At 41.6% G+C, this 12,823-nt stretch overlaps 2 protein-coding genes across 3 annotated transcripts in view; one reads left to right on the forward strand and one right to left on the reverse strand.

Annotated features, from left to right (window-relative positions):
* Positions 1 to 322: 322 nt before the first annotated feature.
* On the forward strand, positions 323 to 3,334 carry scg2a (secretogranin II a; the record flags this gene model as incomplete). Its single annotated transcript, XM_083773253.1, has 2 exons — positions 323 to 370; positions 1,372 to 3,334. The coding sequence occupies exon 2, from the start codon at positions 1,385 to 1,387 to the stop codon at positions 3,332 to 3,334; it is 1,950 nt and encodes a 649-aa protein (XP_083629379.1). The 5' UTR covers positions 323 to 370; positions 1,372 to 1,384.
* Positions 3,335 to 4,711: 1,377 nt separating this feature from the next.
* The window catches only part of wdfy1 (WD repeat and FYVE domain containing 1), a 37,262-nt gene continuing 29,150 nt past the window's right edge, over positions 4,712 to 12,823 (reverse strand). The window contains exons 1-5 of one of the 2 annotated variants that reach the window (XM_083773843.1): positions 12,392 to 12,514; positions 8,677 to 8,855; positions 7,913 to 8,021; positions 5,363 to 5,500; positions 4,712 to 4,885 (exon numbers count right to left, since the gene is read on the reverse strand). In XM_083773843.1, coding sequence (XP_083629969.1) covers positions 4,850 to 4,885; positions 5,363 to 5,500; positions 7,913 to 8,021; positions 8,677 to 8,855; positions 12,392 to 12,394 — 465 coding nt within the window. In that variant the 5' untranslated portion in view covers positions 12,395 to 12,514 and the 3' untranslated portion in view covers positions 4,712 to 4,849. Of the gene's footprint in view, positions 4,886 to 5,362; positions 5,501 to 7,912; positions 8,022 to 8,676; positions 8,856 to 12,391; positions 12,515 to 12,823 lie in introns of those variants that run through there. The other variant, XM_083773844.1, reaches the window with a different exon arrangement.

Here is a 12,823-nt window from a genome sequence, read left to right on the forward strand (position 1 = left end):
CTTTGTTTTAGACAAACTAATTAAATATAGTGTACAGTATAACTCTGTGTCACTATACTATACCATTCAAAGTAAGCTAAGGATCTAACCTTGCATGTGTGCGAGAGAGGGGGAGAGGGAGGGAGAGAGATAGATAGAGAGATATTGAGAGAGAGAGAGAGAGAGAGAGAGAGAGAGAGAGAGAGAGAGAGAGAGAGAGAGAGAGAGAGAGAGAGAGATGCGTATCTTCCTCTGACGTACTGGTGAGGTGGATGGTCTTATAGCCTCGGGGAGCTGTCCACGGTTCTGAACACACATCCCTGCTGTCTGCTCACATCCACACGGAGATGCGAAGCTCGCTGACGACACTCGACACAAACTAATTGCAAACGTAAGACGACTTTATTATTCAAACTGGAGATATTTGATTCATGTTATAGACTAAGGTACACTGTTATTTATATTTAGTATTGATATCATTATTGTTTGCATCGTGTTATATTGTTTTTCTTCTTCACTTGCAAGCTCGTTTGACAACCTGATGCATATGTTCTCGCAGAAAGGACGGAAAGGCAAAATATATCCTTTTGTTTAATCTTAAATTTGTTTAGATGTCCCCGCCTCTGATACTCGAACTCATGTGAAAGTCAAAGCTTTATATTTTTTCAACTGCATTTCAGAAAACATGCATCAGGAAATCTGTTAAATTACTTGGCATCCGGTTGATCATCGATGTTGATGTTAGGCCTATTTATTTAAAAAAATACTCTTACATTAAAATGAGTTTGCGGTGTTTGTAGCCTATAGTGTGTTGATCATCATAACTTATTTGGTTCTGTGCTTGATTGATCGCGTCGTCTCACCAAAAAGACGCTTGTTTACGAGTTCATTTCAGAGCTCATTCATTGTATGAATTTAGTAACCCCAGGTGGCCGTTATCTAGACAATTAAATATATAATAGTTGTCTTTGCAACCCAACAGAGCTTGCAATTAATTCAGGTTGAGTTACCTTGACAACAGGGGTTGTGACTCAACCAGAGAGCAGTAATTTAAGCGCTAATGAACTAATACTGTATATAATTGCTGGCAGCCATGGCTGAATGCCTGTACCGCCCTCCCTCTGCAAACTATCAACAGATTGATGCCACTGTTAACACATTGGGGCCTGGAAATATGAACAGAAAAAGAAAAAAAAAGAAAAAAAAGACCAGGGCTGAAATAATGTTGAAAAGAATGCAGATAACAACATTATTGTGTTATCATATCGAGACCAGACCTTTAATCTGATGATTAAAGCAGAGGACATTTCATAAATGCCAGATCAGCCTGTTGTGAAGCTGTTATCTTCATGTGCAAATGTCAGCATTGACACCTCTCTGTCTCCTCTCCAGGCAACACCCTATCATGCCAGCCCTCCCTAACATCTCCACAGCAGGGACCATCTTCCTCCTCCCTTTCATCCTCTTCCTCGGCACCTCTGCTGTCAGGGGGGCCTCTCTCAGAGAGCACAGACTGAGGGGTAGTGAACCAGATGATGCATACCAACCCCCCAATGCGGACATGCTCAAAGCCCTAGAGTACATCGGGAATCTCCACCAAAGAAGCGGTGCAGAGCCCCAGCTACAGATGCCACTTACCTCAGAGTATGACGCCACTGACATGGATGATTCGGAGAAGCTGCGCACCATGCTAAGAATGGCCCCTGATCCCCAGAGCCAGCCTGGGAAGGACGATATAGAGGAGAGGGCGGAGGAAGAAAAAGATGACGAGGAGGATAAGAGTCAGGAGTGGCTCCAGGCGGTGCTCAGCAGCCTCCAGCAGACCGAGGAAGCCTCAAAGCCTGCCGCGCATCGATCCAATGACGCTTTCCCCTCGCCGGGCCAAGGTGGGAGGACGGTGACAGATGAGGATACTGCATACCACTGGACACGGCAGCCGCACGTCACCAGGCCTTACAGGAATCCGCCGTTTGAGGATGATGAGGAGGTTGACGAGGATGAGAAGGGGGAGGAGGAAGAAGAGGAAGGACGGGCCTTGAACCATGAGAGCCCCTTCAAGCGCATGAATGAGAATGTGGAAGAGAAGTACACAGCTCAGAACCTGGCCACTCTGCAGTCGTTGTTCGAGGAACTGGGGAGGCTGGCGAACGCCAAGGCTGCAAGTAAACGTCAGACTGAGGACCACAATGGCGATGACTTGACCGATGAAGACGAGGAAGAGGACGACAATGACATCTTTAATGTGAGAAATCTTGTTAACGAAGACATAGCCGGAGGAGAGCTATGGTCTCCGCTGGAGGAGCAGGAGCGAGAGGAGGAGGAGGAGGAGGCAGAGAGACACAACTTACAGGATGGTGACCAAGACCTGTTTTATGATGACCAAGATGAAGATGTTGATGTAGATGATGATAGATATCCAGTGAAAAGATCCAGCCACACTGGTCTTGGAGATGACCCAGAAGACTTTGCTAAATTGGTGGACTATTACCTTTTGAAAGTACTGGAAAAAACAGAGGAAGAGGAGCAGAAAAGAGAGTTAGAGGAAGAAAAGAGAGCTCAGAGAAGGGCAGCTCAGTCACAGTACAGTGACAATATAAACCCACAGGCCATCTACCAGCTCATTCAAATCTCTCAGAAGCTCCAGATTCCACCAGAAGACCTGCTGGACATGCTCAAGACAGGAGAGCTGACAAAACAAGACAGATCACCTCCGCAAAGCCAGATGCAATTGCGAATGGACAGCGACTTGGCCAGGCTAGAAAACAAACTCTCACACAAAACACACAAGAGCCCTCCAGCAAATTTGTACAACAGACACCACCCTGCCACACAAAGCAGCAATACTCCAGATGATCTGCAGACAGAAGAGATACTGAACATCCTCGGGTTGGGAAGTATGGGAAATCACAACACGGCTCCCCTCAAGAAACACAAGCACCGTAAAAGCTCTCAATCGCCTTCGTGGCAAGAGGACCACATTCTCCCACCCGAGAAATTAAAGGATGACTACGATGACACTGTGGGTGAGGATGAAATTGCAGCATATTTGGCAGGTCAAATGCTGCAGTATCCTGACTCTGTATACTACAACAAGGCGGGCCAAAAACGGGCTTCTGATCTCAATGAGGGTGGTCAGACTACACTGGGGTCATTCGAGCAGATGATACAGGACTACCTAGATGAAACAGACTCAGAGAAAAGCCCACATGAAAAGAGACAGTCTGAGAGCGAGGACACAACCCAAGCGCAGAGTTTGGACGACGAGGCACTGAGAAAAGTCCTAAGTTACCTGAACACAGAAATTGATGAGATCGTGGACAAGAATGTTGCTGGCAAATCTGTCAATGGATTGTAGGCCTATATTGTGGGGTTGTATATATATATTTAGTAGTTTTGGTGGGGAGAAAGAAGAATCAGATTAAAGTATTTTCAAAGATAAATAATGCAGTTGACTTAAAGCAATATTTGAACAGCTTTGAATATAGGGCTTGATATCAAATTTCAAACAAGTACTGTATTAATACATATATACCTGTAAATTGACTCACCATGATTCCATATTATATCGATATCATATTCTAGCTCATTCGTTTGCATTTTGCCCAAGACATTCTTTCCATATCAAAGAACCTATACAGATTTGTTCTATAACATTTTCTAACGATTTAATTTATAATTACAGTATACCAGAGTATTTTGCAAACTTCGGACTTGAGCTTTTTCAATGCAAGTGATTGGGCAAATACAATGTGAACAGATAGATGAATGTTGGTGAGTCAATTTCTTTCTGTATTTATATATTGGTATAATTTATAGCAAGCCCTACATTCAAAATCGTGAAAATATTGCTTTGAGTTCATTCTGAGAGTTTACAATATTTTGGTCATTACAACCAATTGATTTAGTGATTTTATGATTAAATTATGTAGTGATGGTCATGCCTAGTCCATGTGGTGGTAACTGGGTTTTGTGGTTAATTTGATGTTTTTTTTTTTTATCTATTCACTTATTTATTTTTATATTCGTAGGTTAGTTGTTCAACAGCACTAGTTACAATACCTGTGGCTTACCACCAACCCGGCATTTCAGCGCACATCCAATCAGTGTTGGATCCTTCAGGTCCACTGACTCGTGTTCTTCATACCGTAAGTTACTTCTTAAGTGTGCTCATTATGTGACATAACTAAGGTTAATAAAGCATAATAAAACTTTATTTATTTCCGTATTGTGTAGTATTTCTTCATTTTCTGAACACAGACATGGGTAATTTAGCTCCACAGTATAGTTTATTCTATGTGTGACTGACATGAATAAAGTCACGTTGAAGTCAGTTGTTGGAAGTATTGACTTATAGTACATTACAGCCTTTTATTACTGCAAGTTATCAACTTCTGGAACATGCAGAAACAAACCACACAGAAGAGTTGGACATCGTGGCCATCGCCGATGGCAACAGGACTGCACAGGACACAATGTGTATTCAGTTGTGATCAAACAGTCTGACATGTGGCAGTTTGTATTGTGATAATTATATTCATAATTATAATACATAATACAGTAAAGAAAAATAAATATATATGTTTGTATTAAATAATCAGACCACTTTAATTACTGTCCATTCCTGTCCCCTGTATTATACCCTGAGAAACACAAGTCTGACATTTAAAAGGCACTTATGTGGGCATTGGACATGCAGGCACATTTCTGTTTAACAAAACAGTATCTTGGTCAAATGCTCGCATACAAAATGAATGAATGATCTATGAACAGAATAATATCAGAGTAATAGTTCTTACAGTGCATGTTTAGAAGTAGTCTATTGTACAGTAGAAATACATTGATTTGGAACACCATGGTCTTCCAGTTGGCTTCAGTAGGCAGGTTTACTCATATATTCCTCCATGGTCTGTGAAGAAAGCATGCATGTTATAATATATCGTTAATATATCAGAAACCTCCTATCTCCATATTTTCACTTTTTGTGTTTTTTCATGAATTAATTTCATACTGCAGGCAGCGTCACAAAAAATCACCAAAAGTATCAGATCTAGGCCAGGACCGCTGGCCTTGCAGTTGTGGGTTTGAATCCCGATCCTGACGGCCTTTGCTGCGTGTCACTCCTCATCGTTCTCTCATTTCCTACAGTCTACTGTACCTACTGTACTATCAATAAAGGCATAAAAAGCCAGATCTACAAGCTTGAAATGCGCCACAAAGCGACGCATTTTGAGCTTGTCGATCTGATACATTTGCTATTTTTGAATTAGCATTCTGAAAAGTATCAGTTTTGCACATATTTTGAGGTTTTGACCCGACAGAGACGATATGGTATGAGTAGATTTACTATTATTCATGTCAGGTATGTGATGTATGTGTACAGTACCTCTTGGTGTGTGTCAGCCTCCTCTATACACACGCCTACATCTGTTTTGGATGTTTCTTGAATCTCTCCTCCCATCAGGAACTCGTCCAGAATGAAGTATGCCTTCTCAAAGTTGAAAATTATGTCCAGTTCACACACCTGATGGGACAAAACATTAGATGAACACCTCCTCTGTTTAACTACAGACCAAGCTGTGAACCCATCGGCAAACAAGGAAAGAACAGCGCCCAAGTTTTCCTCTGGGGGTGGCACCAAACAGAATGGCGAGCATGGTTTCTTCCGCGGGTTTGAGTAAAAGGTGACACCCCCACTTCCCCAGTCACGCATCACACACCCCAAGGCTTGCGTCACCATCTACCCAGGAAACAGTATTTCAGTATTTCAACACTGTACTATTAATCTTTCGCCTATACTATTCATTTCGCTACACTTAAACAACAGCACTATACTGTTTATTAATTATTATACACACTGCTCTAATGGATAAACTTAGACCGTATCGTCACACACGCACACACACAAATATATAGTGTAACGACCCTGTGAAAGACCCGGCCCTAACTTGCTCCTCCAAGGGAGCTAGCTCTCTTAGCGCAGCTTGTTGCTTGCCTTGTCTACTGAGCTGGGGGCTGGGGTTTCTACTCCAGCTCAGGGTGCTAAATGTTACAATATATTAATATTTAATTTAGCTACTGATGCCATGACATTTATTCCCCTCTGGGGGTCGTTAATTCTGCCCTACCGACTTTTTAAATTAATGTACAGCTCTGTGTTGAATAATAACTCTATCTCTAACTCTAAACCTAAACATAACCGCAAGCATTGGAGCAACGCATCCCTCACCAACCTTAATCCAGTCGTTTTAACGCATCCCTCACCAACCTTAATCCAGTCTTTTTAATGCATCCCTCACCAACCTTAATCCAGTCTTTTTAATGCATCCCTCTTCCCCCTCAGTGTATACATTTATTTTCCCTTTTTACCTCCTTTATGATGAATTCCTGTTCTGTTCTTTGGATATATAGAAGTGTCTATTTGTAAGTGGACCCTCTTGTAAACAATTAAGTGTAATGCTTTATTAAGGGTCGTCCACTCACAGTTAAAGTCTTTGTCTTGTGTTGTGCTTGAAATGTAATGTAATTCTGCAAACTGTTGTCCAGCGAATAAAAAAAGTCTGCGGTTGTTGAAAAAACCATGGTGGCAGGAGGATTCGAAACAGCAAAGCTTGGATTACAAGACCTCATAGTAGCCCACTAGACTACCGAGGCTGCTGACTGAATTGGGGTTTGTGTTTGCACAGGCGGTGCTTTGCTTGGGCCCCGCAATAGTTGCACTTGATTAAATTGCTATTCTTACACACATGCACGCATGCACGCACACACACACACACACACACACACACACACACACACACACACACACACACACACACACACACACACACACACACACACACACACACACACACACACACACACACACACAGTACATAGACCTTTATTGATCCTGAGGGAAATTCAGTTGTCATAGCAGCAGCACAGTAAAGATGAAACAGTTAAGGGTATAGAACAGTTGCAGAATAAGTGGTAGAGTAACACTAAAATAAGATAACAATATAAAAGACAGTAAAAAGATGACTTAATAGAGGCTTATGTAGGTATCGTGTGCATGCCGGCACCAATACAAATGGCATATAAACCAGTAAGACGCCTGAGGTCGAGCTGAAACAACAGAGCTTCTTAATACGGCACAGTTGAGAAGCAGGAAACTATTAAAGTGAGGTCAGATGTAGAGTTGCTGGTCGGATCCATATATGCAGATCTAGTAGTCAAACCATGTATGGCTATTCAGGGTTTGATGAGGTCAGTGTTGTGATCTTCATATATGGGGATCCAGGTGATGATAGTCAGCTCCACATGGAGATCCATGTGTCGTACCAACTTGGTTCATTTGCAAGTGTGACTCGCGTCGTGGCAGCCATATATTGACATTCCCATATATTTCTCCTGTTTTTCATTGACCAAGAAATGCACAATGAAAAACAGGTATGACCAGGGTTCATGGCCATATATAGCGTGTCTTGAGTGTAGAGGTTTGATGATGTCAGATCGACATCGTCGCGATCTTCATATATGGAGTGTGTCACGAGACGTGATGGACTGAGCGTGTCACGAGGCGTCGTGATCTTCATATATGGAGACAGCCATATATGGAGCATGTCACGAGGCGTGATGTCACGAGGCGTGATGTACTGACAACCATATACAGTATGGAGGCGTGAGTGACGGAGCGACGGACAGATTTTCATAGTAATTTGCGACCTACGTTGTTCATAAAAGCATGTAGTTATTATAGGTATGTAGTAGATTTCAATATAAATATAGGCAACAATCTATCACTAGTAGCAGTATGTGCATATAATTTGACTTTAACTGGTCCATTTGGTTACATACATACACCCTCTGAGCTACAAATGGATAAATGAACACTGAGGATTTTACTGCATAGTGCATACATACAATCTGCTCAACTTGGTGAGGTTTTGCTTACATTGCCAAAGTATTTGTCAAGCAGCTCAACATATCTGTGCAGCACTTCCAGGGCCAGCAGCTCGTTGTCCTGGTCGTCCAGACCAGCACAGAAATACAGACTGGCATACCTGGAACAGACGTCATCAAAGGTTAAAGCAGCATGCACTTCTCAAACCTGTAGTGCTCCTGTTAGATTTTGAAGGAATCTAAAAGCTCAACATAGCAGCCCCTAGAGTCCGTGCTGCTCCTCACACCCAACTGGAATTGGCCAAAGAGTGGCACTAGAGCAGTGGTTTAGGAAACATTTTCATATCAAGGACCCCCAAAATATTATGTAAAAAATAATATTCCACTGGCTATATTTGCCAATAGCCAATGATTAAAGTAGTTAAACAGATGTTTATGTTATATTAACACATTGTGCTGGGGACCCCTGGAACCCCCTCAGCAGGGGTGGGCAACTTTGATGGAAAGGGCCACTATATTTCCACACTCACAAAAACCTCAAGAAAAGAAAGTAGCTAAACTTGCCGATCTACTATTCTTTAATTGGAATCGTGAATTACCTTTTGATATATTTTAATTGGTATCCTGAAAACTATCTATTGTATTCATTTCAAATGCATTCTGGCTACTAGACTAATAGGCTGAGAGCAGAACAATATGCGAAGAACTGGAAGATGCGCATGCACGCACACACACGTCAATGTTCATACTGTATATGTACAACCCCACCCCACACACATAGACACAAGCTGTGCCCAGCATACACACCCGCATCACCTCTTGTAAACTATCTTGAGGTCCCTCCACTGGAGGAAGTTGCAGGAGCGTGGGGGGCGGGCCAACACCATCATGGTCATGTCACGGATCACCTTCTTCTTGTCCCGCTCCGTCATGGGGCTGTACCATTTCTGCAGCCGCAGTTTCCCCTGGCGGCTGAACAGCAGCAGGAAGTGCATCTGCACTCAAACAACATAAAAAAGACACCAGAAGACAATAGACTTTAGATCTGTGTTTAACCACTTGAACCCCACCATCCATATCTGGGGGAACATTAGCTAAGACAACAGAAGACAATAGACCCGTCTCTCCGGTGGTCACCAGACTATACCTGTTTGTCACATAGTCTATTCCTATGGTCACTATAAATAGAAAAACTATAACTAAAAAATACATTGCATGGATGCACCTGGGACGTATCCTCAGTGATGTATCCTATTGACAATGAATAGAGAATTTACGTCATATGTGGACAAGCAAATCGTCATTTTTGTCCTACACAAACATTAAATTGCCATTGACAATGAACGGAGACATGTTACAGAAATAGAGGAATGGAAGCGCTGCAGGGATGTGTTAGTGGCTCTTAGATAGGTGCTCTTTGGTGATACAGGTAAAACCATATAGACAAAAGGTATCCTTCCTCCAAGTAGTACTGCTTGTCAAAAATGTGAATTGCAGACTTGAAAAGAAAAGAATCCAAGGCACTCCGTCTTTGGTGAAAAATTAAATAATTTATTTGGAAATGAGCAAGGCAAATAAATAACAGGACCAACGCGTTTCGACCAGAAGGTCTTCGTCAGGGTCTATCTGTGAGACATGTTACGTCATGAGGATGTAGGATGATAAGAGCGTCCCTCACTTCACACGGTGTGATTTTTGGCAAATAGATTTGGTGAAGATGGGGGGAAAAGCAGTCCAAGTGCAGAGCGAACTCAGGTCCATTTTATTAAGTCAAGACTAGAGGGTTTAAACCTCATCTCAGATTTGTATAACCCTCATTTCTAATAAGCATATCAATCTCCATATGTTGTGCTGTCTCACCGGTAATACCGGTATGTGATCAAGTCGTGATTCATATAGTGTGAATTATAGTAATAATGGGGAGCTGTGGGACTGTGGTCTACTCCATCTACATAATTTCCCTCATTATCTCTCTCCTCAAACCACAGTTGCTCTCTGCTCTGCTCTCATTCACTACAAAGGCTGGAGCTTGTGTTGTTTTCCCCTCCTGATGATAATAAGTCTGATTTCAGCTAGAAACAATGGCTCAAAAGCCAATATAACAGGCACAAAAATGGCACATATATAGGTAGTCAGTTTTAACCACTTAAACCCTATCATCCTGAGTTTGACCCTGTCTGCATGAACAATTCCAGGAAAATAGCAGATATGTTGCATTGCAGCGCGTTATAGAACGGCTATTTACAATTAACAGATTTGCTGTAGAGGGAAAAAGGATCAGAGCAATGCAGTATAGAGCCCTGGGAGACACAGGTTGATGAAGTACCCTTACCGTATATCTAGGGTTTAATAAGTACACAGAAGAAGTAAACAAACATGTTTCCTCAGCATTTCTAAGTTATGTGTGGGTCTGAAGTCTTTTGGGATACGTCATGACCAAGTGTAAAGAACTTGCTATACAGTAGGTTCTGTCCACAGGCTTTTCAATGTGTTAATTGGTCTCTGTATTTTTGAGGGGCGCTATCCCCTCCTATGTCCAGCTTTGAGGGTGTGTAAACATTGTCCTAACACAAACATTAAATGCCCTTGAAAATGAGTGTATTGGATGGATGAAGATAAAAGTGAGGACTGGGTGTAGATTGATTAGCTCCTCTAAATTTGCAATGGTAATAAATATTATAGGTTATTTTCCTCTTCTAAATTCTGTTAATTCGTATGTACATGGAATTTTTAAAACTATATATTATTTATCTCACATTTGTTTTTCGACCTCAGTCATCTCACATCTGTGTTTATACCGTGTCTCACATCTGCATTTGAACCTAATCGCAGATTTGTATAGCCTTTAAATCAAATTTACACAGAGAGAAAATGAAGGCAGACCATTAATGTCATGCTCATGGGAGAAAATCATGAATAAACCAATAAAGGCATCCACAGAAAAAGGAAAAAGAAAATTAGTAAAAACAAAACAAAGGTTTAGCATCATATTATATTAAAATTCCCTGTCGATCCTACAGTTTTTTTCTTTCTTTTTGTGTGTGATTATTTAGTGTAGGCCTATGTCTGCCTACTACGTATCTGTTTTAGTGTTTTAGAGGCAGATTTGGAAAACAAAGGTTTAAAGTTTACAATCTGTAGTCTGTAGCTACATAATATGTATCTGGTAGGCTATACAGAAACTGGTTGAGTCACTAGTCTGGTCCAATGAAGAAATTCTTGTAAAGGGCTTTGATTTAATAGCAAAATTGTGTATATGACTAATGTCCTATATACACATAATACACCTTAAGTAAAGTTTCACAAAGAGTTTGAATGTCATCTGAGATAAGGGAGGAAATACGAGGCTGCAACAATGTGGCATTCATTTATGTTCATGTTATCAACATGTAGTTAATGTGTAGCTAGATTTATGGGCATGAATGTATGCACAGAGGTATATGTCCACACGGATTCCCATCCTTGCGCACACACGCACGCACGCACGCACGCACGCACACACACACACACACACACACACACACACACACACACACACACACACACACACACACACACACACTTGTTGATTGCTGCCACAAAATTACATTGCTGTCACCAAAACATTAATATTAGGCCTACAAAATGAAAATTATTTTCTTTACAGTAGCCTATGCTGTTTGTTTGTCAGAATTGAAATGTATAAATCAGTTCTCTGGATAAAGTACTGCAGAGTCTCAGTTTCTCCATTCATTTAGAGAGAGATAGAGGGGGTGTGTTCAGTAACAGTTTAATCCTACAGCCAGTGTTGCAATCAAAACACGTCTACCACAATGGCTTGTTCCGAAAAACTGGGATTATACACTGTCAAATCCTGAGTGTCCATTTAAATTTGAGAGTCAATTTGGTGACATTTTTAGCCCATACTCACTAACTCACATAGTTACAAATGGATAAATTAACACCAAGGATTTTACTTTGTGGGATTACAGCTGCAGAAATTATTTTCTATACAACATTCATTCTATTCCGCTTTTGTGCAATGTATTCACTGCTGCTCTTATCGGGGAGTCTTACCTTTGACCGGCTGGGGCCTGGTGCACATGCAATCTACAGTATAGCCTACTTCCAGGAACACTTCAAATAGAACATAAAATAGAACAGGCGACCTGGCAAAAAAGGGTAGCCTAAACGTGTGATGATGAAGTTTATAATCTGATACAAAAAAGACGAGACCTGTGCCACATTTAAATATCTGTTTAACTTCATTTGGTTTCAATTTCATTTTAATTTGCTTTATCTGAGCAAATGAAAAGCAGAGCAGAACCGATATCGTATGCTACACCAGCTCAAACGTATGCTATTATACACTGTCTGCACTCCGAGAGGAGCACCATTCTACTTCCCAGGTAGCCCTGGAACATGACTGCCAACCATGGCTACTTCCCAGGTAGCCTGGGTATCGAGGCTACTTCCCAGGTGCACCGTGCAGGTGTAGCCTAGCCTAAAGTGTACACTGGCCAAATAGGCCTATGTAAACTCAAATACTCACCATTTTGTCACGGTAAATTGCGATAAACAGTCTTTGATAACGGTAAAGAATCCACGCACGGTTTAAAACTAAAAACACTGTTATTTCTTGCGTAGCCTATCTTGAGATGTGGTGACATCGCTGAGCTTCCCAGAACTCATGTGGGCTGCGCAGTGCTGCGCACTGTGCGTAACGTGCGTTGCAACACCTTCCCAAGGCACTGCCGCGCCCTCTGATTATCTGCAGCATGGAATTGTCTCTCTGCCGCCGTCTGCACAGCAACATATCATCCCTGTTCATTTAATTTAGTGTTAAATTAACACTAAGAAAGGACGGTACAGCTAGATCTGCTATAAATATGTTGAACTTCAGTATAGGCCTACTTGGTAACTTCAGGCATGTGGTGCGCGACTTCATAACAATGACTTTAAACTTAAAAGTACCAATATTCTG

This window comes from Protomyctophum parallelum (assembly GCF_964188405.1).
Source record: "Protomyctophum parallelum genome assembly, chromosome: 9".
Classification (NCBI taxonomy): Eukaryota; Metazoa; Chordata; class Actinopteri; order Myctophiformes; family Myctophidae; genus Protomyctophum; species Protomyctophum parallelum.